This window comes from Parasteatoda tepidariorum, chromosome 2, assembly GCF_982258835.1.
Source record: "Parasteatoda tepidariorum strain Cologne lab strain chromosome 2, Ptep-v5.0, whole genome shotgun sequence".
Classification (NCBI taxonomy): domain Eukaryota; kingdom Metazoa; phylum Arthropoda; class Arachnida; order Araneae; family Theridiidae; genus Parasteatoda; species Parasteatoda tepidariorum.
Window position 1 is genome coordinate 48,564,046 of NC_141756.1, and position 25,283 is coordinate 48,589,328.

At 29.3% G+C, this 25,283-nt stretch overlaps 1 protein-coding gene across 1 annotated transcript; it reads left to right on the plus strand.

Annotated features, from left to right (window-relative positions):
- The first annotated feature begins 1,843 nt into the window (after positions 1 to 1,843).
- LOC107441213 (sn-1-specific diacylglycerol lipase ABHD11) lies at positions 1,844 to 23,353 on the plus strand. The gene is made up of 6 exons (XM_016054387.4): positions 1,844 to 2,423; positions 16,044 to 16,197; positions 16,575 to 16,748; positions 19,644 to 19,835; positions 21,214 to 21,413; positions 23,102 to 23,353. The coding sequence occupies exons 1-6, from the start codon at positions 2,416 to 2,418 to the stop codon at positions 23,235 to 23,237; spliced, it is 864 nt and encodes a 287-aa protein (XP_015909873.1). The 5' UTR covers positions 1,844 to 2,415; the 3' UTR covers positions 23,238 to 23,353.
- Positions 23,354 to 25,283: the final 1,930 nt, after the last annotated feature.

Consider the following 25,283-nt stretch of genomic DNA (forward strand, 5'->3'; position numbering starts at 1 on the left):
GTATATTTACCGCTAACGTAAGGCAAATTTTTATAATTTTTAGTAATACGAAAGTAACGGATAAACCAGTTCCTTTCTATAGCGCCAAACGGTTGATTATAAAAACTATTAGAAAGAACTTTTAGTATAACATAAGAGAGTCAAATAAACACAAAAAATGGATGGAGGAAATCACAAATACTATTCCGTTATGGCCAAGGGACAAATCTGTTGCCACTTTTCGCTTCGTTACTGGGCACGATTGCCTCGAGGCAATCCAATCGAGGCTCCAAGCATTTAATATCGCATAAAAATTCTTTCAAATCCTTTCTGAAAATTGTGAAACATTCGTAAAAAAATAGACGCCATCCATTGGAGTCATCGCCCTGAACTTGCGGGAGAAAACTGGGGAGCTCGGTACAAGATAAACGATTTATAGACTTATTGTAGTTTCTGTTTTGTTACTGTTATCTCTGTTTCTTGTTTAAATTTCATTGTTTGTTTTTCTATCTACAGTTGTCTTTTAATCTGCCATTCGAAATAAAATAAAAACGTAATTCGAAAGTTGTTTGAATTTTGTTCCATATCAAAAAGGGTCGTATTGTAAATGAAAATTCCTTTATGCGAAGCGAAAATAAATATTACTAACTCAAGAAATATTAATAACAGACACAATGACTGACTTTTTTGTATAAAAATGAGTTTTTTTTCCTATCCCCACTTTGATTCTTGATCCTCTAAATATGAGGGGAGCAGCCGCAAACTGAAAAATATGATTCCAATAGTTTATGCAGGGGGAAAGTTTGAACCCCTTACTTTAATTTTAGTATAAATTTAAATTTTTATGTATTTTTGAAATATTTTTGTATTTAAGCAAATCAAAAGGAAATTTTCTGGCTGTTAAAAAATTCGTCAAAAGTCAGTTCCTTGCAAAAATTTAATTCCTTAGGGTTTTATATATTTTTTATTATTTAATTTATTAATAGAAGAAACATTTTTAAAAGCAAAATATACGCATTTGTGTGGCATTTTAAACTAGGGAATCATAAGACACAAAATTTGATTAAAAACTTCAAAAAATTGAATTGATTTAAAAAATTTGATTTAAATTTTTATTCCCCAAGGTATACTAGATCGATTCTGTCTAAATTTATAATTTTTGAACTTATAATTACGTATCTTGAAAATAATGCAAAAATAGTTTAAAAAATATTATTAATTATAAGCAAAAGAGAAATTTTAAAAAAAAATTGTTTACAGTTACTTATTTTTAAATAAACAAGTTTGAATATTGTTAACAATTCTTTTTTTTTTCCTGAAATTAACATTAAGGGGACCAAACTTTCGGCCTTTCTCCTATTGGAACCATATTTTATAAATTATCCTCATATGAGGATAAAGAATCCAAATCTTTCGAGAAAAAAAAATTTGTTTATTTAGAGAAGGTATCGTTTGGGACCTGATTTCGTTGCATAAAGTACTGTGGGCATAAATAAATCAGCGTACAATAAACGCAAATAAACTATCAATAGCTTCTCATATCACTTAGATTGCATCTAATTATATGACAATCCGATCAAAAGTTATTAAGATGCCCCGTTTTTTTATATTTTGTACTCATTTTTAATGACTTTAATGTCAATTGTAACATCTTGAAAAATCTGAGAAATTTCGGTATCTCTCTTGTTATCTCTGAATTATTTCCTGCAGAATATTACAGAGATAACATGCAATATTAAAATACATTTTATCTTTAAAAGCCCAGTATCATAATCTATGGCATTGTATTAAAAGCTTCAAACAACAATTATCGTTCTAGCAAAATAAAACAAAAACATATCTGATAGACAGCATTGTCATCTTCTTATCTGACAGCATTGCCAGATAAGTTCGACAAAGCAAATTAAATAAAATTGTCACAATCACTGATTGTATAGCGCTAGAGACGTCACCTTGACAAAGCATTTGTATCTTTTTTTCTCATCATCTAATAACGGATACTTTATGCCACTTTTCTTTTAAATCATAAACTAGAGACAAAATACAAAAAAATAGATTGTTATCTGACTCATTCAGGTTTTGAAAGGAAAAGTTAAACCCTTGCTTAACTCTTCGGCACCAAAAAAAATAATAATAATAAAAATAGTTTCAAAAAAAACTTGCTGAGTGAGAATGGCACTGAAGATCATGGACAGACCAGGATGTTGTTCCTTGTTGCGTCATCAACTGTGTTGTGTTTTTTTTTTCTATAATTTTCACAGTGAGATAGAAGATTGCCTGACGTGACACTGCATTTTACTTTTAATGCCAACAGCTTTTTCCGGCACACCTTCAAAATAAGTTTCGTATATCAACCATTGGTTTGAATTTACAGTCCAGTGTGAAACAAGAATTACCTATTCCCTTAATTTATCTTGTGAAGTGTCCAAAAATATAATGACTAAGTAAGTTATTTTGATTTTGCTCTTAAGTTTGTTGCAATATTATGTTTAACGCTTTGCACTAGAAGTATGTGTGTATTAGAGATTTAACAGTATCGATGTATTAGATACTTAGCATTTCAAAGTAACTAGTACTTATACTTCATACATCCTGAAATAAACTAATCATTTTGGCTCGATTTATTTCCAAGCAAAAGTGTTAAATTAAAAATAATTTATAAGCTTTATTTGAATCTCATGCTAAAACTATCAGGTTTTTAAAACTGATACTTAGTTGCATCAGTTTCCGTTTCGTAATGCATTTTTGGGTTTAAAAAACTTAAAATTAGTACAATTCAGAAAGTCTTGAACGACAAAAAAAGAAGGGGGGAAATGAAGAAAGTAGTTGAACTAAAACTTTTGGTAAAGGGTTTTCTAACCCAAACTAAAAGTGTATGCAATTTTATAGAAATTCAGATTTCTTTTTTAAAATGTAATGTATTTAAATGTTTTTTTTTTCAAATGTAATTGTTTTCCAAATTTAATAATTTTTTTCATAAAAAGATATGTGTTTTCATAAAGCAGTGTTATGCAGCCTACGCTCTTGTCAGGAAAAATAAGAAATATCCATCGCCAACCGCTAACAGTTTTGTTATTACACTATATGCAATATTAAAACCGCTATTATTTCTTAAAATCGTGAATTATATATATATATATATATATATATATATATATATATATATATATATATATATATATATATATATATATATATATATATATATATATATAATTACAGAAGAATTACAGAAGAATAATTATAATAAATACAGAAATTTCTTACTTAACTACTGATGGGATTTTATAAGCGATAAAAAACTATTTCTAAACCTTTTTTTTTAATTCTTTTTCAACGACCTTTGTAACTTTATAGCCAAAGACATGTTCTCGCCGACAAAATTCCAATAAAAGGACGACAGAAACCTATTCTAAAGCAGGATATCTAAATCAAATTCAAGAAACTTCAGTGATTATTAAATATTCTAAAGTCATCCTGATGTTTTTTATTATCTAATAAAGTTAAGATGAGAGTTTTTACAACTCATGTGTTCTATAGTATGAGCTTTAAAAATTTAATAGAAATAGATTCAAGTCACATCGCACCCTTAAGCTTTATCGAACATTGAAACAGGATCTTTAAAGGCTAAACCAATATCTAAAGTTACAAATAAAAGGATTACGTATTGAATGATGTAAATAATACAACATTAATTTAATACGATATGAAATAGAGAAAACAAATGTTAACTATAAAGATAATGCTTTTGTGATATAACGTATAATTTTTCCTCCTTTTCCCTTCTTCATTCAGATACTTCCCAAAATCACAATTGGCCAAATAAATGGTAACCAATTAACAACACAAAAGAAACATTTATTAATAATGATAAAAGATTAGAAAATTAATATGACCAAGACATCTAAACAATTCGCTTCCGCTCTCCATCAGAGCGTTCCCTCCTCTGTCTTTTTACAACATCTACCTTGATGACAGCGCCATCACAACATGGAGGCATGACACCCCCCCCCCCCGACAAGATTGCGCTACACCTGGTATAGCGAAATCTGATCTACACAATAGGATAATATATATATATATATAAAAATATATTTAACACTTAATTGTAAATAAAACATATGAATAGAATACTTGTTACAATTACTTACACATAAAATATGCAAAACGAGAATGAAAATAGTAGAAATATGACAGATGTATAGTTGCCTGGTTATAACACATAATATATACAAATCAAATTTCTATAAAACTGGTATATATAAACAATTACAGATGAAAAGAATCCTTGATACAATATTGCAATAGATATTAAATTTCAATAATACTTATATATATACTTACAGATGAAAAGAAGCCTTGTTATAAAACAGGTTATCATATATGTTAGATTGTATTTTAATAAGTACACAAAACATTTAATCACTTACTAGTCTTGATAGACCATCAGCATTTTTTAACTGAGCACCTGGGCAGTGTGTGATATGAATATTGTACCTTTGGAGAGCTAAAGCCCACCGTTGCAACTTAGCAGATTGGGGTGCTGACTTCTGTAAAAATATTAAAGGATTATGATCAGTTATAATGTCAATATTCGCACCAAATACGTAATTTTCGAACTTTTTAATCGACCATACTACAGCATACGCTTCACGTTCAATTGTAGCCCAGTTCTGCTGCACTTTGTTCAGTTTTTGGCTAGCAAAACTGATGGGGCAAAGTTGACCGTTATCTCTTTGGGATAAGCAAGCACCAACACCATAGGAACTTGCATCACACTGTATAACATACGGTTTTTTAGGATCTGGAGTATAAAGAGAAGGAGCTTCAATCAACTTCTTCTTTAGTTTTTGGAAGGATAATTCCTCTACGTCAGTCCAAGGAATAAGCTCTGGAACTTTCTTTTTAGTTAAATCCGTCAGTGGTCTTGCTATCTCAGCATAATTTTGTATATAATTTCTGTAATAATTAAAGAGACCTAAAGCACTTTTTAAAGCTGACTTGGTTTTCGGTGTTTCGATGATTTCAATAGCACGAAGCTTTTCAGGATCTGGTTCATGTCTACCATCTCCTATAATATGACCTAAATACTTGATTTGTGTTTTTGCGAAAACACATTTCTTGACATTAACAGTGAATTTCAGATCAGTTAATTTAGACAGTACCATATCTAATTGTTTAAGATGTGTATTCCAGTCACAAGAAAATATAGCTATATCATCGAGATATGCTTTGCAGAATTCACGATATTCACTTAAAGCACTGTTCATCACTTTCTGAAAAGAAGCTGCTGCGTTGCGGAGACCAAATGGCATTACCTTCCATCTATATTGGGCTCGATGAGTTTTAAATGAAGTAAGATCACGGCTTTTCTCTTCTAAAGAAATTTCCCAGTACCCTTTTAATACATCTAGGCAGGATATAATTTTAGCATGTCCAATTTGGTTGATGAGATCTGATGAATTTTCCATTGGGTAATCAAAAGGTTTTGTTACAGCATTTAAATGTCTGAAATCGATGCATAAACGCATACTACCATCCTTCTTTGCCACGCAAACTACTGGGTACGCAATGTCTGCTTCGCTGTGCTCAATAAGACCTAGATTTTCTAATTCCGAAATTTGTTTGTCGACTTCAGTCTTTAAAGATTCGGGGATTTTGTAAATGTAGGGTTTCTTCCTCTCAGCACCTGGTATTAATCTAATTTTATGTTCACCTACATTAGCGACTTGTACTTGACCGGAGAATAATGATGCATGCTTATGCAAAAGTTCAAGCAACTCTGTTTGTTTACTTTCTTCTAAATGACTAACATCTACCTCAATGTCATCTTTTCCTAACGAAGGTGTTATAATTGGTGTAGGATGAATTTCACCAAATTCAACATCATCTTCGAAAATAACTCCCACGGTTTGTGTTCTAGCATGAAAATGTCTTATTTTGTTAGCATGAATATGTCGCACATTGCCATCTGGTAATTTAACCTTATATGAATTAGGATTAACTCGTTCTATTATTTCGCCTGGTCCTGTCCATCTTGCATACAGTTTATTCGAAGAATCCGGAATGAGTAAATAGACTAATTCACCTTTCTTAAACTCTTTCATTCTTGTACTTCGATTAAAATAATGAGCGTAAGAATTTTGTTTCTCAGTTGTAGTCAAAGAAACGAGATCTGCCGCCTTTTCTAAATTTATTTTTAATTCCTGTAAATAATCTACAGCCGAATTGCTAAGATTTAAGGGTAATGGAATCTCACCTGACCAAGAAGATTTTAGAACTGACAAAGGGCCTCTAGCTTCGCGTCCATACATAAGCTTAAAAGGAGATATTCCCGTCGTACAATTTGGTACTTCGCGGTACGCAAAAAGTAAATATGGAATATGTTTATCCCAATCGGTAGGATCTGAACGGATAACATGGTGTAACATCTGTTTAAATACCCTATTCCATTTTTCTACTAAACCATTGGAGGCTGGGTAAGATGGGGTGGAAAATCGAGGACTTGCTCCTAACCTATTTTCAAATTCTTTCGTCAATTGCGAATTAAAATTAGTACCCTGGTCACTGCAAATTACTTCTGGAATTCCGGTACGCATGAATATCTCTAAAAGGGCATCGCATGTTGTCTTAGCAGACAAATTTTTTAGTGGGACGACTTCGGGCCATCTAGAATTTTGATCAATTAAACATAAACAATACTTATGTTTTCTACCTGAGGGTGGAACAATTTCTCCAATTAAATCTATATTTACCGTGTGAAAAGGATATGGAGCTCTAACGACAGGGGTTATAGGAATTTTATCAGATTTTCGCTCCGGACTTTTTAATTGACAATTTTCGCAGGTTTTGCAATAATTTTCAACATCTTTTGAAACATTAGGCCAATAAAAAGATAATTTTATGCGTTCCTTAGTTTTTCGTATTCCTAAATGATTCTCATTATGAGCTAATTGAAGAACTTTATCCCTATAAATTTTAGGTAATACTAATTGATATATTGTATCGCCACAAATTTTATCTTTATGAAATAATAAATCATCCCGCAAAAAGAAATTATTCTTTTTCAAACTAGCATCTTTAAAAGAGTTCTTTAAAGTTAAACAATCTTTCTGCATTTCTCGAAATTTATTAGCCTCCGAATATTCATCACTAGAACTGCATAATTTATTAGTATTCGACATTAAATAAATACCGCACCCTGTTTCACTTTCTTCCGATTGAGAAAATGAATCCTCTGACCTTGATGAACTTTTATTCATTTCTTCCCCCTCGTCTACTGACGGGTCGCATTCTAAAACTAAAGTGTTTTCGATTTCAGCTGAATCATCATTTTGATAAATCAAAGAATTATAAGCGTCCGGTGTAATTAAACAAGGGATGTTTAATTTATCTGTTAAAGCAAACAAAATATTTGAACTATAAAATAGACAATCGTTAGGGTTTTTATAATAGACTGGCAATATAGCTAATTTCGCCTCGACTTGTTCTTTAAATGCGGATTGTAAAATTATTTTTCCCTTAGCTTCTATTTCTAAAGACGGAAGTAGGGTCGTATTCAAAATTGAAATCTCAGCTCCGCTATCAATGATCGCGTCTATTTGTCTACTTGCAATAGAAATTGTGACTTTTTGTAACGGGTACAAATTAATTTCATTTAAAGTTTTAGAACTCTGCAAATGTTTTGAATTAACATTTGTAACAACTGCAGTATTATCACTGGATTTATTCATAGACGTTTGTGTGTTACTTCGCGTTTTGTTTTGAATATCATTACCGGCTTTATTTGATTGTTCATAGTATTTATTTCTTCTATTTGGGCAACTCTTAGCCATATGTGAGTTACTAGAACAGATATAACATTCGCGTGTGTGGGGAAAATATTTGTTTTCTCTAGTAAATGGGGGTTTTCTCAAAGGTGGTGGAACATACTTAGTGTTTCCATTCGGATTGCGATTGTTGCCCGAATTATCGTACAATTCTGAGAAATTTCTACCTTTAGAGGTAAACCAATTATCGCACAATTCAGCGATCTGCCTAGGTTTAAGCCAAGTATCTAATTGTTTTATTCTAACATAGCTTCGTGTTTCGTTGTCTAACGCACTTAGTAATCTATCGCTAACTATTAATTCATTAAGCGTCTCAAAATCTTTTACATTTTTAAGTTCACAATAAAAATCCCAATTGGCTCTTAATCTACTAGCAAATTGCATATGGTTTTCATTTTTAGATCTTTTGGCATTTAGAAAGTTTTCTAGACAGGCTTCTGGGGTAGGTTGAAATTCTTTTAAAATTAAAGCTTTAACTTTAGGATAATCTTTTATTTCTTCCGCGTTTGCATAAACTACCAAATGTGCTGCTCGTTCACCTAACAAATTAAATAATATTTCGACTTTAAATTCTTCCGGGACATTTTTTATTACAAATGCTTTTTCAAGAGACGTAAAAAATAAATTCCAAGATTCGGGTTTACTAGGAACGGAAATAGTTAAGGTTTTAACGCTTTTGATTAATGTTTCTAAGTTATTATTTGAACTAAAATCATTCCCTACATTGGAGTTACAGCTATTACTCTCTGTCTGCATTCTAGTTAATTCTAATTGTGCTTTAACAATCTCAAGCCTAGTCTTCTCGAGTTCTAATGCTGCTTCAGTTGTTGTTTTGTTTTGATTCTTTTCTGCATTTAACAATTCTGCTTCTTTTTTCTCTCGTTCGATACGTTCGGTAACTGTAGTAATTAAAAATTCTTTAACAAAATCAAAGTCATTTTTAAATTGATCACTTTTTTCTATCAAATCCTTTAAATCAACAACTTTATGCTCCGATTTTACTTCTAAACCTAACTCTTCGGCAGCTACGACCAAATCTTCTTTTTTCATCCCCCTTATGTTAAACATAATTGTTCTATTTATTTCTATTCCCAAAATAATTATAATTTCTCTAAATCTCCTACAACTCTCTACTATCTAATACAATTATTCTTCTCTTTCAGAATATCACTTAAAATCAATACTTCTCATAATTCAATTCTTAAAATGTTCTTTATAAACAGAATATGATAAATCTCATACCTTGATTTATACTCGAAAGAGAGCGTGCTGTGATATAACGTATAATTTTTCCTCCTTTTCCCTTCTTCATTCAGATACTTCCCAAAATCACAATTGGCCAAATAAATGGTAACCAATTAACAACACAAAAGAAACATTTATTAATAATGATAAAAGATTAGAAAATTAATATGACCAAGACATCTAAACAATTCGCTTCCGCTCTCCATCAGAGCGTTCCCTCCTCTGTCTTTTTACAACATCTACCTTGATGACAGCGCCATCACAACATGGAGGCATGACAGCTTTGATAGTCGAATTCACTAAACCTATTTATCGAATTAGAAAATACTCTAACAAATTAGCACATTAAACATAGATAAACATTTTCAACAAGCAAACTTTTTTCAATGTACTATTTATTAAATTTGTAATACCTTGGAAGAGATCTCGAAATGGCATGATATTAAATTATTCTTCGAAGTTCCTATATCGGTGTTTAATCTCAATTATTGGTCGAAAAAAATATCAAAGAAATTAAAATTAACAAAATTAAAATATTCAGATAAATTTAAAATAATTCAAATGTTTTTTTTTTCAGAGTTTAAATTCAAAGTAAATTTACATAACTTTAAACACTTATTTGATCGCTATATAGTAATTTAAATATGAAGAAAAGTGTTTTTTGCTTATATAAAATTTAGAAAGCATTTGTTTATCTTGCTAGCAAGATCAAAATAAGCGACAAAAATATGCTGATGTTATACATGAATGTGACTAGTTTGATTTGAACAGTGATTTTTTTTTTAAAAAAAAGCACTTTTGTATGTCCAATGGTTATTTATATGTAATACAGCTGGTTCGTCTTTCGAATAAGGTGAGTTTCAAAGTTTCAAGCATTTCGCTATTTGAAATCGGCAAAAATCAAGACAATCTATAAGTATAAAATGATTTTGAATAAGTGATATGCTGGCTTTAATGTTCGCCTCTTATAAGTTCGCTCATTCAGATCTTGATTTTTTAGGAGTATTTATCAGAATTATCGTGGTGAATTAGTTATCAAGAAATGATTTGATGTTTAGTACATCAAACACATATTAACTTTTTAAATAAAAAAATATGGTAATGCTCAATGGTGATTTTGAAGGATACCAAATCAAATTAGCAACTTTATTTTAATTAATTTGTGCACTTATTAAATCAAACTACAAACAAAATTATTAATTTTATTCATAAAAACAATATCTTTCTTCACATTTAAATACTATTATAAAGATTAAATAAGAATCCTAAACTGTTTAGACTTTTTGTGTAAATTTATTATGCAATGAATTGAAACTGTAAATAAAACAGCCTAAAATGTTTAGCTAGTTATTTGTTAATTTTTATTTTTCTGTTTTTTCTTTAGAACAATACCTGAGAACAAACTCTGGTAAAAGAACTTTGAAGAATAATCTAATATTATTTTATTCCGAGAACTCCGTATAGAAATTGGATATTTCAAATTTCATAAATAGTACCTAGAAATAGTTATGTTTTATGATATAATTTTACCTCCTCTTTGTTTTAGATAAATCGCAGTAAGAAAAAATCTAAATAAGTGGAGAAAAAATTTACCCTACGCTTTCACAAGATTTTTTTTTAATGTAATTTTTTCTGCTTTCTACGAAAAAAAAATTACTATAAAAAGGATTTAGTATCTAGTAAAAACAATCACTTTCTTCCTTGTAAACAAAAATAAGCAAATCAGAAACTGCCTCCTTCCCTTAGATGCTCGTCGAAGGAACCTTTCAAATTACCATAAGCATGTGAAAATGGATATAATAGTTTTTTCTGATTTGAATGGCCCTGGTTGTGTAATCATCAAGCTGTAAATTACCTAGTCATAATATTAAGTGCATATTCTTTAATTTTTGTTAGGGCTTATTCTAAGCACATAAGGAAACATACTTCATGATTTGATTTAATAACCGTCGTTGAACAGCCGACCCAAATTTTGAGTTTGCATCTACCAATGTTCAACTCCGTAGCCTTGTAATTTTGAACCCAATCCAGAAGACAAAGGAACTCCTGGATGCATGTAAACTCTCTTTACACACATAGTATCCCCAAGAGATTTTGAGATCACTGATTGGCTTTCTCGGCATTGCCTTCTGTTAAGTCTTTTTGTAGCTCCTCCTCAATAACATTTCTCCGTAGTTTGCTTCCAAAATGTAAATTAATCATAAATCAGTTCCAGTATATTTCTCATACTAATTTTATGACAAATGTTAAAGTTTTGTTCATAAAATTAAACAGCGTTATTAATTGTATTTTAATAATAACACATTTATTTAAATCTAATTTGCTTTAAATTTTATGCTAATATTTTTTAACATTAATGTTATGAATTTTATGTTAGCTTTTATGCAAAATATATATAAGAATTGATTAATATTCAAATTGAGTAGCATTGTGAATACCCTTATTCACTTAGAAATTAAAAACTCTTACTTAAATTTATTAAGTATGATTGCAGAACCACTCAGTTAAGTTTGAATTTATTACATGAGATTTTAAAATGTATATAAAAAATTTTAAAATTATGTTTGATTACTTAAAAAGGATTTTATCATATCTTAGAGGAAAATATTCTAAAATGTTAAAAAAATTTAATTATAATTCAGCAAAAAAATTTTAAAAGTTTTTGAGAAACTTCTTTTACATTTCTCCTGTGGCACTTTCATAAACGCACTGTGGTGACAAACAAATAATTTCCTGCAATTAAATAATAAAAAAAATATTTACAATCCAAATAGAAATGTACTAGAATGAAAAGAGGGAATTTTTCGTAAATTTATTCTCTAATTACTTATGGTATTAATTTAATGGACATAATCATTGACTTTTATTTTGATGGGAATTATGCAATCCAAAAATAATAAAAGAGGCATCTTAAAAGACAATTGCTTGATTTCTTAGATGCCAATTAATAGTTTTTCGGTATTATAAAACATTCAAAAAAAAAACATTAAAAATAAGTTATAAATAAGTAGGCATAATGCACATCTCTTAGTTTTAATTTATAATAATAGATGGCGCCACTAATAAATCTTAAATCAAAAATTTTCTAATTTAGTTTTAGTTATCCACAAAAAATAAATTAAATATTAATTTAATTCGATGAATATTAATTTAATTAAATAAATATCAAGTGAAAACTACTCAATTTTCATTTTATAGTGAGTATAAGGATTAAGCAAGGCAATTAAATTCGATTTCAATGTTAACCAATAAATTAGAAGGAAATTAGCTTCATAAGAATTCATGCATGTAATAATCATAAATTTAACGAAAAAAGCATTTCCCATAAAAAATAAATACAAATTTTTTTTAAAAATAACTAAACTAGTTATTTACCTACAAACAAACCTTTTTACATGAGGTTTGGATGTTCTAGAAATCCATTCCGTATTGGTAAGTTCCCAAATTCCCTTACCCACCTATTGCAATCGTCTAAATTTAGAACATTACTTCTAAGGGTAATGGTATTTGAAGAAGTATATTTTTTACTTCATTTTTAAATGAAGAAGGCACTTTCTCTGTTGAAAAAATTGACATTTCAAGTTTGTTCACAAAAGCTGGAGTATAGAAATCACTCTATGCTGAAAATAACAAGCATGGCAGAATGAAATAGCCATACGTCACAGATGGCGTTGCCGAGAAAGCCAATCAGCGTGCTCAAAATTTCTTGGGGATACTATGTGTGTAAAGAGAGTTTACATGCCTCCTGGATGAAGTATTGGGAAACATTTGCCTCCGAGGATGACTTTTTGGTGGAACTAACCCGCATTTGCGTTACATGGAGAAGAAGATCACGAGAACCTCCCATGGTTAGCCTGAAGGCAAGAGACTATAACCCATGATCCGTCTACCACTCAGGATATTTCACGTCAGCACTGTGGTTGGTGCGAGCTGGATGCGGAAATCGTATAGACCAGCCATTGCTGGGATTCTAAGCCAGTTGTAAGGTGAACACTCTATCCCCTGAGTCATCGCGTCTCATTAGGAAACATATGTAAAAAAAGATAATAGTTCTTTACTACTATTATATTAAGTTTCTTCACACAAAAAATTGGGGAAGGAAGAAATTTGCCAAAGAAATCTTAGCAAGAGAACTTTAATAAAGAAATATTTTCTTTAGAAGAGCACTGCTTGGAAAATTCTTTGATTATTCTTGAATTATTTTTTATATTCTTTTGAAGAATTAATTCTCTTTCTCCTCGAGAGAGTTAATTCTTAGGCTATTATTTAGAAGATCATTGTTTGCACCGATATAAAACATCTAGTTATTTGTTTAAAACTACGCTAAAAGTAGTACGTATTTTTTTTAATTCATAAATTATCACAGCGTTTAATAAAGAAATTTGAAAACAATAATAATGTCACGTGTAATTCACGTATATATTCTAATTTCTCCGTACCCTTTTATTTGCAACTTTAGATGTTGGTTAAGCTTTATGAGATCATGTTTCAATGTTCGAAAAACACGTGAAGGTATGATGTTACTTGAATCTACTACGATATTATTTTCAAAGCTCATACCTTAGAACTCATGAATTGTAAAATCTACCATCTTAACTGTATTCGGTAACAAAAAAGGATGTAGATGACTTAGGCATATTAAATAATAAGTTGGAATTTCTTGAACTTAGATATCTTGTTTCAAAATAGCGCTTTTGGCATTCGGTGAAAACGTGCCTTTGGCTATAAAGGTCATTCAATAAATATAAAAGGTTTAGGAGTAATTTTTATTACATATAAAGTTTCATCTGCAAGCTTTTTGAATTATTATTAAATTTAAAAATATTTTTTAAGTCCTTCAAACGCAAAATTGTTGAAATAATCGATTTAAAACATTCTCCAAATTTCTATAAGTAGTAAAGTAGAAAATTTCCACGCTTATCATGTAGCCTCGATATAACGAAATATTATTTATGTTAATCGTTTTTTTTATTACATGTAGTGTAATAATAGAATTGAGATTTTCAACGGAGATTTGCTTATTTTTGTTGATAAGAGCGAAATATGAGTAAATACTACTTACTTAAAATACATGTCTTTTTATGAAAACAAATCTCTTGTAAATTGAGAAATAATTACATTTAAATAAATTACATCTGAAGAAAAATCTGACATAAGCATTTGTTTAGTTTGCTGGCAAGAACCAAAAACTAGTGATTTTTTTTTTTAAAAAGGGAAATATTTTTGTATCTCTAGTGATTGTTTTTCTAAAACACAATATATTAAAATATTTTTTATAAAATAAAATTTAAAAAAATAACTTACATTTACTCTGACATTTTTCGTACTCACCTCTCGACAAAACATTTACCGATCAACCACAGTGAAACCTAGTTTGGCGAGATTTCAAAAAGTCACCACAGGGGGGCTGTTCAAGAATACACAGGGTTAAATATAGTATTTCTATAATTTTCAAAGACTCATGTTTGCCTTCATACTTGTTTCTAGCATGTTCTTTTTTTACCTCAGCAATTGAACTACGAGTTTAGCTATCTTTAAAAATATTTAATTTTTTCTCGAGACTTCTTGAAACAATGGGGAAAAAAAATTTATGATGCATGCGAACAAATAAACGGAGAGGGAGAATAGCATAAAATGATCCAAAAAAATATTAGCCATGTGTTACAAAAAAACGCCGTGACAATCATTGAAGCCATTTATCTTATTAAGAACAGTTTAATCTGTAACATTGGTTTTCTACAATATAATTTCGTATTTTCGATGTGGTACTCGAACTGAATGTCTGCAGAAATTGTTGATTGTTTACAAGTCAACCCCACCCCATATAATTGTGCAAAATGTAGAAGAAAATAAAGATCTAAATCGGTATGCAAGCATCCTAACAGACATACCTTCGCTTTTATGTTTATTGAGAAAAAGTCCTTGATTTTGATTGTTCTAAAATCAAAAGACGAAAATAAATTGGAACAATTCTAAGTAAATCTTTCAGCAAAAGATTGCATGCTACTAAATATAGAGTAATAAAAATAACAAACAAGCATAGCTTTCAAATAACTTAGAAATGCAATTGACTACGGAATTTCAAAAATTACAAACAAATGGTGATCTTAAAACTGCGGGTTTTAGTTCTTATCCAATTTGCTGCATAGTTAAAGTGGTCAATTTAACAGGTTTCAAAATACAGCAAAACATTTATAAGATGACCAATTTTGGTGCATCACTTTTGTCTTTTACCTAGCTAGGTGGTCAACTTATAGAAAGTTTATGAGTCAGTGTTTTTTATTATTATCACTTATATCGTGTTATTACACTTATATGTCTTATATATAACCATTCAAAATATAGATAAATGAAATTAATTTTATTGACGTGGCTCTTAAAGTTTCATTTAGCGAATATCCAATTTATCTTAAATGAAATAAATTATATTCTTACAAATGAGATAAATTACTAGAATGAATCACAATTTGTTGCATAATATTTAGTTAATTAGTTTTAAAAACAAATATTCATACTTGATAGTGATGCTTGCCAGTTAATAAATAATTTCTCATTATATCAATTTACTAGACCATACGCAGCTATAAAACTCAACATTATATCCGTTTCCTAATTTTTAAAATGTATTTTGTTTCACTTTTTTGGAACCATTTTATGTAAAAAATTGTTTTCAAATTCTTTTCCAGAATAGTCACAAAGGGGTTTAGATTATATTATAAATTTATGAAGGGTTTAAATTAGAATAATATTCAACAATACAAATATATTTACTAGAATGCATAGACATAACTTTAAACATATAAGACAGGTGGTTAGGTTACAAAGATTCTTAGACTATTTTTATTATTAAAGATGAATTCGGTACTTGGTTTTAGATATCGACTGAGATGAGTGGGCAACTTTTTGCGAGATTGTCAATTTGACAGTTTTCATTGTCTTTTCCCTTTTAAACATTATCATAATTTCTAATGTGAACTCGTCATTTTTCAGAGTTGGTCCAGTCAAGCTTGCGTACGATGTCTACGAACCATCAAGTGGAGCTGACAGCAGTTTAACCCCGGTCATATACATGCATGGTGTTAGTGGCTCTAAAGAAAATTTTCGAAACATAGCACAAATTATAGCAGACAAGACCAAAAGAAAGGTGACGTAACTTAAGTAAATTCTTTTACAGAAAGTTCAAGTTTCAAAAAATGCAAATGTTTTATTCAATTTAAACTGTATGTTCTATGTTCAAAACTCAATCCACATCTTATAACAATATTAAATGCTCTAAACACTATTTACTATACATTATTATTATCAATTTAAAAAAGTAACGATAATTTTTTAAATTGTTATATCAATCCTTCTTCGTAAAATATCGCCATTTCTAATGAAAAAAAAACTTGTTAATATTGTATTTATGGTTATCTAGTCGAATAATCTAATACTTGTGTTATTGTTGCTTTTTCTAGATTTTTATAGGAGTTGTTTCGTTTCTTTATTTCATGAAATACGTAACAACCATTTCCTTTATAGGGTTACGCATATGATGCAAGAAACCATGGTGACAGTGAACAAACCGATGATTACTCATTTGAAATGAATTCTAGCGACCTCTTTGATTTCATGGATACCATAAAGACCCCCAAAGCCATTTTAATTGGTAGCAGCATGGGCGGAATGACAGCCATAAAAGCTGCATTAAAAAAAGTAAGAAAATGAAATAACTGGAATTTTTTTTAAAAAAAGCCTTCATGTGACAAATTTTAGTTAATTGTACACTGTAAATTCCGAACCAAATTAAAGAAAAAGTACTGGCACTCAGGAACTTTTTACCCTTTTAAACCATTTTTACCACAAAATTTTAAACGACAAAAAATCTTTTATAATGTAATTTTTACTGTAAGGATTACTATAAAATCACTGAACCATTAAAATTAAATGATTATTGTAAAAATTACTGTATAATATTTTACAGTAAAAATAGATTTTATCGCAAAATGGAATTTCACGGATGTTGCACTTAGGTCTGATTGTGCTCCGGAAAAAATCCGGATTTCCAGATTTTTCGCTAACCGTGATCCGGAAGATTCCGGAGATCGAAGGTTGAAACGTTTAAAAAAATCATTGATCACAAAAGTTTCCGGAAATCAAATTTTCAAAGGTGGAGCTTGAAAACACAGTTTATTTTATTTGTTTGTAAGGGAGAGCCTGATATTTTATAAGCTTATATTCAAGACTAATATTCATTTTTTATCAGTAAATAATTATTATAATAAACTCAAGAAAGAAAGACATATTTGTAAATTTCAATTACTTCTCCAGGTTATCATAGGTATGTGTAAATGGTATAGGTATGTGTAAAATTTTAAATATATTTTAAATAAACTAAGAAATATTGAGAAAAAGGAAAAAACCTTGTTTAAATTTTTTTCTAATTTTTCGATTTAAATTTTTTTTTACTCAAGAAATTTTCAGGAATTTTGATTTGGGTTCACAATCACCCCTGTAGCACTGAGAGTGGCAGTACCTTATACCGTAATTTGATTCGACGTTTTTTACCGTGTAGAGCTGAGCGATCTATCGTCAAATATTTACATTCTATTTTTTGTATTTATTAATATTTATTAATTTTTTATTAATATTTACATGAGTTTTCCTTAACTGTAGCTAGAGCGGAATGATATATCGATCTATAGTAAAATATTAATGTTATTTAGACATCGCAATAGCATAAGTTTAAAGGATTTTCACAATATATCATGTTGTAGTGTCACAACAAAAAAGAGACGTGAGTTTCATAAATTTATTTCAAAATAATACACAACTTCCTTCTCAATTGGGTACTTGCACTTCAAAATGAAGAAGACTACATATACCCACACATGTTACCAATAACGTCAGCACCAGCTGATCGCTTAAAAGCAAAATGGCGAGTTAAACTTGAGTTAAGTTTCTCCACATAAGTTAGAATGTTAATTAACGTGAAGTTAATGAAATACAAAGCCGTATTGCACATCAAATTTGTTGAAATGTAATTCTTTTTCGTCTAAGTCTTTCACTTAACTTAGATTTATTATTGTTTATGATTTTTATTGTAACCGTGATATATTTTTGCTCTGTGTACCTAGCAACTTCGATATATAGTTAGTTTGTTCATGTCCTACATGGCTTCGTACCTGTCTTTGTGTTAAGTAAGAAATATATAGCAAAAAAATTTAAATCTTTGTGAAAGAATCTAGAATGAGTCACTTAAGAGAATTGATACTTCACAGGTTCGGCTTACTCGAAATACAACAGAAAGAACAGTTGCAAACGTAAACAAATGTCACGTTTTAGCAACCAATCAGGATCGAGATACCCACACTATGTCACTTGCAGGTATCTCATTGAAACGGACAATCTTTAAAAAGAAAATAATAAATAAATAAAAACACTATAGATAGTGCTCAACTCGATCACAATCTCCAACTACAGCTCGAGACAATTTTTAAATAGATCTGATCTGAGCTCTGTCTTGATAAATATTGCTTGCTACGCTACAATGTATACCATTGTATTACTATAAGTATTGAATTTACGATACTTTCTTACTTTCCTTTAAATCTTCGCGCCGCCAGCCATACATCTCCATACCACTCGGTCTTGGGTATAATTATCGGCGATAATTATCAACTACAATATTTCTTCATACAAAAATTTTCGTTAATTATAGCTAAAGCTCGAACACTATCAAAATCTAAGGAATATAAACTCAATGGCAGAACTGAAAAACTTGTTTCATTGAAATAGAGAGAAGTTAAAAATGAATGAGAAACTTCTCCAAGTTTCATCAGGTAATCAAGTTGGTTTTGTTGTTTTTCATCCCATCTTCCTTACTATAACAGTTTCCGAAAACGGGCTTGTTTTTCCTCGCTTAAATGTGAATTAGCGTAACTTAATTTGAATGTTTTTTCTAAGGTTTCTGAGAATAAATATTAAAAACGATTGTTACAGAACATCCTCCAAATGCATATTTCAGTCAGTTTAATAGATCAAGAAAATCAAATAAAACCTTACCAGTTTTATAAATTTACAATAATGTAAAGTATTATGCATAAGAAGTTTTGTAATTGAAAAATTATGTAAATTATGACATAAAGGCAGTTTTACAGATGAAGAATAATCTAAAATATAATTATATAAATGTAGTTTTATAAACGTAAAATAATATAAATAACTTATAATATAAATACTTATAATAACTTATAATATAAATAACTAAGTTTTATAAATTTAGAATAATGTAAGTAATAATATAAAAGCAGTTTTATAAATGTAACTTATAAATACAGTTTTATAGTTGTAGAATAATGTAAACTTTAACATAAATTTTATTTATAAATGTTATAGAAGAGCAGAATAATGTAAATAACATAAAGACAGTTTTATAAATGTTCAATTGTGTGAATTGTAATGCGAGTATATAGACAGCTTTATAAAAGAAGAATAATGTAAATTATAATATAACTACAGCTTTATCTATGTAAATACTCTTTAAAACACAATTTGACAGTAACTTATATTATTAAAATAAGTATTTTTCATGTTTGAATTCTATTTCAGCCTGAACGAATTGAAATGATATTTGTAGAAGACATGTTTGTGAAAAAATGCCCTAAAGAGATGTTAGAAATGGTTATCGGTTTTATAAATTTGTGGCTAGCCTGCGTTGCAACAATACCTAAAGAGCTTAATGAAAAAGAAGCAGTTAAGCATTGTGTGGATATACTGTACAGTAAACTCCCAGCAGATCAAGTAAGACTGAATTTTAAAATATTGTTTTGCATGGTTGCTTTCAACGATTTTCATGGCTTTATAGCAATGAGTTTTCTTCTATAAAATATATACAGTACGTCAAAAAAACGGACCTCTCAGAATAAATTTTGATGTAATAATCGGATTTTTTTTCCAAAGTACTTAATATAATTGAGAACAGATTATGGTTGTATTATCTACATACTATTATCAATTATGGAAAAGGAAATTAATCATATCATAATAAGTTGTTTAAAAATTTAAGTAAAATAATTCGCAATAATTTGTACATATTATTGCGGATCTATATTTTTATTACGTATTTTATGTTAAATTTAGTTATAAAAGTATACAAATTTAAAAAATATAGCTAACAAATGAATGGTTTCAGGCTCAAAAAGTGTTTTTAATAATAGTAAAAAAAGTTAATGAATATTTTTAAAAGTTTTGAAATAAAAATTAGGAAATGATTCGAAATACAAATCATTTATGGAAGAGAGAAAAAAATTATTAGTCATGGAAACTTTAGTACATATCTAGTTAATTACTATATTGAGAAGAAAAATATGATCAAAAATACCAGAATAAGGTAAAATTGACTATGCTTCTGACCCTATGGAAACACCAAAAAGCTCGGTAATTTTTACCGAAGCGATTTCGGTAAAAGTGACAAAATCGAACATGACAGAAAAATCATTTACTCGGTTAAATTTACTTTTAAGTTTTGTATTTCTTTCTAAATGTGTGACAATAAGAACTTTAATTTTCAAAACCAGAATTTCCGGTAAACCGTTAACGGAAAAATTACCAACTAAATAGTTTAAATACCGTATACTTTGGTGTTATCAACCAGAATTATGAGTTTGTGGGAATTAAGTTAATCCAATTACAAACAACGCATTTAATAAGATCAAAAATAAAATAAAGAAAAGTTACATGTTTTATTATTCCATCTTGGTGTTGCCAGATCTGATTGTACAAATATGTTGCCAGTTTTGATCATTAAATAGAAAATTTAATTTACAGTCCTGTACTGCCATCTGGCGACCAAATTCTATCTCCATCTACAGGGATGTTGATCCACCACAAGTTTTTTTTTTTACTAAAACTGTCGTTACAGTACGGTAATTTTACAGGAATTTTTTTCTCTTCAAGTAATATTACTTAGTAATTAACTTAGTTATAATACAATGATCTATTTTCTCTTGCTACCATAGAACTGCGATTGGGGCAATGGCCACTGCTTCTACCGTCATCGATGAATTGTTGTTAAAACATCGATGTTCATCGACATCATGATCAAACATTGACAGTATTTAAACGTGCTATAATATTTCTAATACTTCTATATATTTTGCATTCCATTAATTTTTTTTAGCAATTAATTGGTGACAAGGAAAAAATGTACAATGCTGGATTCGTTTTCAAACGAGGTGCCGATGGAGCATTTGATGTGAAGTTTAATAAAAAAGCTATATTAAACGCATTAAAGAATGCCGAAGAAACCATGAGTGAGGCCACTGGTCAGTACGATGGTCCAGCTTATTTCATATATGGGTCAATTTCGCCATTTTGTGTGTAAGTATTGCCTCATGAATTGTGTCTTGTTAAAACAGCAGTTCAACAATTCATTCTTATTATTAACATACGACGGAATGTTCTATTCTTTTAAGAGGTGCAAACATAAGTCTTAAATGAAGAGAACTTTTTAGCGAAGGCAAGCTAAAAAAGATTCTCAGAAAATGTTTAGCAAAACATATGTGTCGCCAAAATTAACGTGTTTAAACGAGAGTTGATAGCGTTGGTTATAGCAATCGATATCATTATCATCTAGGTGCAAGGGCGTCATTTGCTGAGACTTCAAATATACTGCCTTGTTCTAAAAACGTAGAATTTGAAGATATCCGTATGCTGTATAATAAGCAGGGATAACAGCAGGAATGTAATATATTCCTGCATTCCTAATAAAGTAAATCTATGTCCTTTACAGCTTATTTATTGCCAATTCTACTAAAGACGTACTAGATACGATGACGATGTAGACTTATTCATTGACCATCATGATCGCAAGATTTGCCATGCATAGGTTCTTCACTCTGGAAATCCCGTTATAGTCTAAAAAAGTTTTTCTATGCTTTAATTTAATTAATGAAATTTTAGAGAAGTTGTATAGGTGAAATTGGATTTCTCAAGAACCATTCGATTGCATTTTTTTCATATTTTGTATTTTTCATACAAATACGTAATTATTGATTAGATAACGTACCATGACTCAATCTTAATGGTCCGAAGGGATTGACCTCAAATACGCTAATTAGTTGGAGACGATAATTACGAAATCAGACACAAAAACGTACTTTCTCTACATACCTTTTACACTTTTTAATACGTAACGCATAGCTTTAAAATAACATGCCTTTTTTATAACAACGTTTTAACATACTTTTTTTCAACGAGTTTTGATTTCTGACCCTCAATATAGGGGGTAGTCGCAATCTGGGAGATAAGTTCTCAACAGGTTGGCCAGAGGAGCGGCCTAAAATTTGGACCCCTTAATATTAATTTAACTTTTTGTGTATTTCGCAATATCTTGGGAATATCTTAAGCGTTTATCCAAAAAATTAAAAATTCGTTTATCTAAAAATTTACAAAAGATAATTTCTACATAATTTTAAAGATTGCAATATATATATATATATATATATATATATATATATATATATATATATATATATATATATATATATATATATATATATATATATATATATATATATATATATATATATATATATATATATAGATAGATAGATAGATAGATAGATAGATAGATAGATAGATAGATAGATAGATATGGTTGGTAACAAAAATAAAATCTATTACTGCAAAAACAATAAATTGCGAAAAGCAGCTGATTATGTAAGCAACTTGACATTACGCTACAAACACAAACCCCCCTTTGAAAACAACTAAAAATTGGGATTCGCGTAAATTATAAATTGCTTACTTTTTTTAAACGCTTAAAACCTTTACTTGACAATACCATTTGAAGTTAACAGTTTTTTAATTAGAACGCAATATATAGGTATTTTAAATAAACTTGCTAAGTAGGCTTCATCTGTGAAAAAAAATTTCAAAGCAATTGAAAAGCTAATGCTTTTATGGCAATTCCTGCTTAAAGCGTAAGGGCTGTATCTGAAACTTTTAGATCCCATTTCCTTTTTCGGTTTTGATATTTCAAATATTCAGAACTATTTTCATTTCAGGGGAAAAGAAGAAGAGCATATAAAAAAACATTTTCCGAACGCTGAACTCATTCCCGTGGAAGGTGCTGCACATGATGTTCATTTGGCATTTGCAGAAAAATTTTTAGAACTGGTAATCCAGCGATTGAAGCGTTAACCTAAATTTAACAATCAGGAATTCAACAAATTATTTTTTAATTAAAATGTCTCAGATGATATTTAAAATTTATATTTGATTTTTCATTATTCAATAAAGTATTATGTCTTATTTTATAAGTGTTTTTGGTTTCAATTGAATTTATTGATTTCACAGACAATATTAACAAAAATTGTTGGCTTTCACAATTCTTACGTTATTGACTTTATAAGCAATTTAACAATCTTTTCAACCACAATACTCTGCAGGGGGCTGAACATAAATATGATAAACCTAAATTTGTGAAGACGATATTTTAAGTTGTAAAATTTGACTCAAAAATGTAACATCTCTGAATAAACATACCTTTTGTTGGCACTTTTCCATTTCACCTATGTAGGCAATAAACTCGCTAATGTTAAGTCGCTGGTTGCACGTATCTTAAACTGTTTTTTTTTTTTAATTTGTTCGATTTTACGATTTTTTTTTATTATTATCATTCCTTCTTAATTGCTATTTTTTGAGAAAAATAAACTAGCTGAACTTACTTGCTCCGCGAAATCCAAAACTACTCTTTTGTTTAACGGATTCGGATTGATTACTGAACTTACGAAACTTACAGAAAAATTAATTAAAAAGTTGAATTACGCGACCCAAAATAAGGACAGAAAATATTAAAAAAAGAGGGTTAAAAATCTAAACTTTGTAATTATTAATCCAAAAGTGCCAACGTAATTGTTATATCTTCTTTAAAAACTACTATTTAATAGTTGAAAATGTCAATACCAAATGGCAAACTTAAATTTTCTTTACTTTTCAAACTAATTATAGTATATCGTTTCAAAAATTGGAGGATTTTTATGATCATATCCACTTGTAGATTTTTGCCTTGAATATAAACTTTATTTCTAGCGAAATTATGGTTTAGTAAATTAAAACGACGTATATAAATCAAAGATTTTAGTGTTCTTCCAGAGCTTTGGCAAATATGGCTACTATTTAAATTCTTCTACGGATTAAATATATGAATTTTGAATTATGTAAACTAGGATAAAGTTAATTCAACTATTTTTTTAAAAAAAACTTCTTGTGTTGAATTATTAATTTTGTCAACAATTACGAACATAATGATCAATATTGGTAATCTATATAAATCTTTTTTTAATTGTTTTATGTTCTCAATTAAAATGTAAAACATCACTGACATAAATTACATTATTTCAAGAAATAAAATAGCAATGAAAAGTGGAAAAAATAGTAACCGGAATAGGTTCACTTTGAATATTAAATTTTTTTCCTTTTTTCTACTTCGCGTTTTCTGTTGCACTTTGCCCTACCTAATTTGTCGTCTTTTAATTGAATTAAACAGTACTAGGAGGCTCCGCCCCCTTCTCGCTAACACTCGCCAGCCCCCGAGAAATGCTACGCAATCCTATGTGGTTCACGCCGTGAACCATGGCTCGCTGCGTTCGCTCGCCAATGAACACAATGTTCAGGCACAAAGACATAATATATTATCATCAAAGACATAGTATTTTATCTTCAAGGACATAGTATTGTACATATGTAGAAGAATTCTCTCAATGTTCTTATTGGCTTTTAAAAAAGTATATTAGCTATTTAGATTGTATATGGTGAAAAAATCAAAACATTAGCTAAATGAGAAGCATATTAGCAAAATAAATTATCAAATACTGCAGTTACTCACCTAAATTCAACTAAATGTGCATAATAAATTAGTTAATGCTAGAAATTCTGAAAGTTTTAGAAAAAAATTTTATTATTTAGAAATATGAACTTTAAACCCTAACTTTTCCTTGTGATATAATAACCCTCAAAAAGTCTTTCATTTTCAAAAACACAAAAAAAATTTTTTATCGCCAAATGAAATATCTTTTGGTGATTAGCATTATTGAAATCAATTTCTATATTAATTAATATTTGTGATAAAGTACATAACATTTTAGAGCAAAATAAGGATGTTTTACATACAATAAATTAAAATGCATGGCTGTTAGCATTACCCGAGAAATACCACGTGGAGGTCGCCATGCTGCATTTCTAATC